Consider the following 6,000-nt stretch of genomic DNA (forward strand, 5'->3'; position numbering starts at 1 on the left):
ATTCCAGAGATCCCGGCTATTCTCCAGATCCTGGCTATTCTCCAGATCTCAGCTATTCTCCAGATCCCGGCTATTCTCCAGATCCCGGCTATTCTCCAGATCCCGACTATTCCAGAGATCTCAGCTATTCTCCAGATCCCAGCTATTCTCCAGATCTCGGCTATTCTCCAGATCCTGACTATTCTCCAGATCCCGGCTATTCTCCAGATCCCGGCTATTCCCCATATCCCAGCTATTCTCCAGATCTCGGCTATTCTCCAGATCCTGACTATTCTCCAGATCCCGGCTATTCTCCAGATCCCGGCTATTCTCCAGATCCTGGCTATTCTCCAGATCCTGACTATTCTCCAGATCCCGGCTATTCCCCAGATCCTGACTATTCCCCAGATCCCGGCTATTCTCCAGATCCTGACTATTCCTCAGATCCCGGCTATTCTCCAGATCCTGGCTATTCTCCAGATCGCGGCTATTCTCCAGATCCTGGCTATTCTCCAGATCCCGACTATTCCCCAGATCCCGGCTATTCTCCAGATCCTGGCTATTCTCCAGATCCCGGCTATTCTCCAGATCCTGGCTATTCTCCAGATCCCGGCTATTCTCCAGATCCTGGCTATTCTCCAGATCCCGGCTATTCTCCAGATCCCGACTATTCTCCAGATCCCGGCTATTCTCCAGATCTCGGCTATTCTCCAGATCCCAGCTATTCTCAGTAGCTGTCTATTCTCTAGATCCCGGCTGATCTCCAGATTTTGGCTATTATCTGTATCCTGGCTATTCTCCAGATCCCGACTATTCCCCAGATCCTGGCTATTCTCCAGATCCTTGCTATTCTCCCTATACCAGCTATTCTTCATATCCCGGCTATTCCCCATATCCAGCTATTCCCCATATCCGGCTACTCTCCATATACCGGCTACTCTGCGTATCCCAGCTACTTTCCGTATCCCAGCTATTCTCCATATCCCGGCTATTCTCCATATCCCAACTACTCTCCCTTTCCCGGCTATTGTCCGTATCCCGGCTTTTCTCCAGATGCCGGCTGATCTCCATATACCAACTATTTTGCGCATCCCGGCTATTCTCCATATCCCGGCTATTCTCTGTATCCCAGCTACTCTCCAGATCCCGACTATTCTCATCTTTGCCTTGTTATGTGCTGGGATTAGCCTGATCTGCTGCTGACAAACAGAGAACTTTATGGTGCAGCCATTGCTCAGAATTTATCATCTTCATCTGTCTATGAAAACTTTGGGCAGAGTGTAAAAACCTTGCAAACCGCACCCTGAGAGAGATACTCTGCAGACTATTACTATTATTATACTCTGTGCATCCATATTATTCTGCAGACTGTCATCATTAATATACTCTGTGCATTCCATACTATTCTACAGACTATTACTGTTATCATACATAGTTAGTAAGGTTGAATAAAGACATCAGTCCATCCAGAGTGAGGTGTCTATAATTGTCCCTATCCCTGTACATTGCACACTCACATTGGTCCCTACCCTCATGGAGCCCACAATCCAAGGTCCCTATTCATATACTAGGGCCAATTTTGGACCGAAACCAATTAACCTACCTGCATGTCTTTGGATTGTGGGAGGAAACTGGAGTACCCAGAGGAAACCCACACAGGTACAGGGAGAACATGCAAACTCCAGGCAGGTAGTGTCATGGTGGGAATTTGAACCAGCGACCCTTTTTACTGCTAGGTGAGAGTGCTACCCACTACACCACTGTGCTGCCCATCATACTCTGTGCATTCCATTTTTTTTTCTGCAGACTATAAGGCTAGGTGGGTGCACATCTATGCATGTGTGGTTGATTTTCATGTGCATTTTTGATGCATTTTTTGGGAAGTGTTGATATTGCTAGGAGGAGGTGTCTCTTGTCGTGCAGAAGAACACACCAAAAACACCTCTACAGCCATTCTTGATGCGTTTTTCCATTGAAGTATATTCTGTGCATCCATATTATTCTGCAGACTATTATTTTCTGTGCATTCCATATTATTCTGCAGACTATTACCATTAATATACGCTGTGCATTCCATATTAATATGCAGACTATTCCTATTACAATACTCTCTGCATCCATATTATTCTGCAGACTATTACCATTAATATACTCCGTGCAATCCACATTATTCTGCAGCTCACAACGACGTCCTTGCTGCTTTACCTCTTACTATGATTATTATTATTAACATTATATTCTATGCAATCTATATTATTCTGCAGTTTATTATTAATATTTTTTGTGCATTCCATATTATTCTGCAGACTATTACCATTACTATACTCTGTGCAATCCATATTATTCTGCAGACTATTACCATTACTATACTCTGTGCATTCCATATTATTCTGCAGACTATTACCATTACTATACTCTGTGCAATCCATATTATTCTGCAGACTATTACCATTACTATACTCTGTGCATTCCATATTATTCTGCAGACTATTACCGTTACTATACTCTGTGCATTCCATATTATTCTGCAGACTATTACCATTACTATACTCTGTGCATTCCATATTATTCTGCAGACTATTGCTATTAATATACTCTGTGCATTCCATATTATTCTTCAGACTGTTACTATTAATATACTCTGTGCAATCCACATTATTCTGCAGACTATTACCATTACTATACTCTGTGCATTCCATATTATTCTGCAGACTATTGCTATTAATATACTCTGTGCATTCCATATTAATCTTCAGACTATTACTATTAATATACTCTGTGCAATCCATATTATTCTGCAGACTATTACTATTAATATACTCTGTGCATTCCATATTATTCTGCAGGTCACAGCCCCATCCTTGCTGCTTTGGCTCTCATTATTATGAATGTCTTCCCGTGGGGTTGTGGCGTATTGTTTCCTCTCCATCATCTGCACATCACATTTGTTATTTTTGTACGGATCGCAGGTAATCCCGGCGCTGTCACAGCCTCGCTCCCCGCTCTGTCAACAGCCCAGAGACCTGAGCACCGTGTCACCGCAGGAAGCCGGGGGAGCGGAGACAACGAGCCCCTCCAGAGACCGAAGCCTGGACTTGAACGTTTGCAGGGTGTCCCACCTTCCTCAGGTATTGTAGTAAACTTCCCATCACCCTCCCCAAAAATGTCCCTGGGGGCTTTTAGATTGCAAGCTCCCACGAGCAAACCTCCTGACCCTCTTATCTTGAATTGTATCTTAACTGTACTGCCTCTCTTTATATTGTGCAAGCTTCTGGCGCTATATCAATTCCTAATAATAATAATAATAATAATGTTCAAAAACTCTGATCCATTATCAGCTTTAGGCTCTATTCACAATTGTGCGACTCCAAAGTTACACTGACTTCGGAGTGCAACTTTGATGCAACTTTGGATGGGTGCAACTTGGATACAACTTCAGTGATAATGGACAACTGTTGCACAACTGTTACATTGTATAACATTCAGGTATGACTTACAGGCTCCATTCACACTTGTGCGACTTGTCATGCAAATGTGGACATCAAAGTCACATGACAAGTCATTCCCCATGTTTTCAGATGAAGACCATTCATGAATGTGCGACTTAAAGTTCCAGCAACTCCAGTAGTTCATGCACTACTTTGGTGCGACTTTCATGTAGCTTGAGGGCCATCAACTTCAATGTTAACCCTCAAAAGTTGCATTAAAGTTATTATTATTTATTATTATTATTATTATTATTATAATACAGGATTTATATAGTGCCAACAGTTTACGCAGCACTTTACAATATAAAAGGGAGACAATACAGTTATAATACAATAAAATACAAGAGGATTAAGAGGGCCTTGCTCAGAAGAGCTTACAATCTAAGTTGTATCCGAATGTTATATAATGCAACAAATTATCGGTAAGTGTCTCTGTAGGGTGCCACATCCAAATAACTAGACTAGAAGAAGAAATAACCCCTGACTGGACTTTAAAGGCACAAAAGTTACGTGATAAGTAGAAAAATTGAAATTTTATTAATAGCATAATTTCTTCATAGGATACAAAATAAAAAAAAGGGGAAGAGGGAAGCGGAATGTTATCAAAAATGCATATAAATTGTGATAGTCACCACAACGATTGACGGTATTGTCTATGGTTCAACCTATAATATAATAATATAATGCAACTTGTATGCAATAGTTGTCCAATTATCACTGGTCAAAGTCGTATCCAAGTTGCACTCATCCAAAGTTGCATCAAAGTTGCATTCCAAAGTCATCCCAACTTTGGATTCGTACAAGTGCGAATGGAGCATTAATCACAAAACACTGGCAAAAATTTTTTTTCCATGCGCTCCTATTGAAGTAAACCAAACACAGTATGTTGCCACCATAAGAAGCACCTGCACCTTTCCAAACAGTCACACTGCACCGTGTCGCATTGATGCGAAGGGGCAGTAATGCGATCAGCATACGACAACGCGTGGCGCCCGGTCGCATGAACCAGTGGGCAGTGCGGCGTGCTGGCAGACGCAGGAGAAAACGCTCTGGTGTGAACATGTCCGGTCACACGGGCCTCATGTTCTGAAGCGTGATTCTTCCCCACCGAGCTCGGAATAAACTAAGCTGGAAGCAAACCCAACTTGCAGGTTAGCACAAGAAAGGAGGGGGGGGGGAGGGAACAACGCCCTTAGGAACTTTAAAAATTTTTTTTTTAAATGCAATATTATTTAATGGCATTCTATTTGCAGCGTGTGGGACATTCCCGGTAGAAGGACATTGTCCCTGGAAGTAACATGTTGCTGATTGCATCTCCCCAGGAGCGGATTCCCGCTGGCTGCGCTCTGCCATTACCTGGGGCATGTGAAGTGGAACAAGTGGCAGCTTGCGGAATTAAATAAAAAGAAGAAGAAGGAGAAGAAGTCAGCCGGGGTCACCCCAGCCGGGTCTACTCACCACCACAACCCGATGATGTTGGCAGGACACAGGAGGATGAAGAAAAGTCCCAGCTGAGTCCTGGAAAGGGGCATCATGATTCCTCCTGGCCAAGGTGGGCGCAGGCAGAGGAGCACCAAGAATAATAAGTTATCCGGATTCAGATTCTTCTTCTTCTTCTTTTTCTTCTTCTTCTCTACAAGCCAGGCAACCAAGAACACACAAGGAGCGAGGTCAACAAGTAGAAAACTCCAAGGAATGCCTGGATTTTTTCCCTATGGGGATGGATGAGAAGGTGGGAGGACAGTAGCTGAGCCTGAGCCTGGTGGGGTGGTGTTGGTGGTGGTGGTGGTGGGGGGGGGACACAAGTGACTGGTGGGGGGGGGGGGCACCGGCTCTCAGGTGGCTCCGGAGTACAGGGACTGTCCTGAGGACTGGCAGAGTAAGGAAGGGGAGCCCGTCTGGGAGGAAGAGAGAGAAGGGTCTGGGGTGGAGAGGAGGAGGTGAAGAGAGGAGAGGAGCAGGGAGGAGGGAGAGGAAGAGATAGAGGGAGGTGAATCCACACAATTACTAATCGTTCTTCTATCAAAAAACGTATTCTGTGTCACCCCCCCAAAAGGTGCCCGAGGGAGGGGGAGGGGGGGGTCGATGGAAGTCGTAGAGCGCCGGTGCATGTATGGCGTACAAACGTGACAACTTTTTGAAGTCAATTGGCCGGGTGGATTTTATTTTTTTTCTGTGACAGTGGTTTGGGGAAGTGCGATGAAAGTCAAAAAGGTTGGAAAGTCATAGGTGAGCGTTGGCGTATGTGTGGCGCACGGGTCACCGCAAACCGACCTTAAACTTTTTGAAGTTAATTGGCCATAACAAAAAAAAAATTTTTTCGTAGTCTTTGCACGACTTATGCCCCGTAAGCACGATCAGGAATTCTCAGATGAGAGCTTTTGGTCAGACATTCCGACCGTGTGTACGCTCCATCGGACGTTTGCTGGCGGAATTCCAGCCAGCAAAAGACTGACAGCAGGTTCTCAATTTTTCGCTCGGGAAAAGTTCCTATCCGAGAATGCGATCGTCTTTATGCAATTCGGACGCGCAA

At 44.4% G+C, this 6,000-nt stretch overlaps 1 protein-coding gene across 1 annotated transcript in view; it reads right to left on the reverse strand.

The window, feature by feature from the left end:
• WNT6 (Wnt family member 6) overlaps positions 1-5,294 on the reverse strand; it is a 178,762-nt gene extending 173,468 nt beyond the window's left edge. The window contains exon 1 of the mRNA XM_077447867.1: positions 4,926-5,294. Coding sequence (XP_077303993.1) covers positions 4,926-5,002 — 77 coding nt within the window. The 5' untranslated portion in view covers positions 5,003-5,294. The remainder of the gene's footprint in view (positions 1-4,925) is intronic.
• Between the last annotated feature and the right edge of the window lie 706 nt (positions 5,295-6,000).

The sequence above is a fragment of the Lithobates pipiens genome, unplaced genomic scaffold, assembly GCF_037356315.1.
Source record: "Lithobates pipiens isolate NorthernLeopardFrog02 unplaced genomic scaffold, aLitPip1_a1.2 Scaffold_22, whole genome shotgun sequence".
In the NCBI taxonomy this organism is placed as follows: Eukaryota; Metazoa; Chordata; class Amphibia; order Anura; family Ranidae; genus Lithobates; species Lithobates pipiens.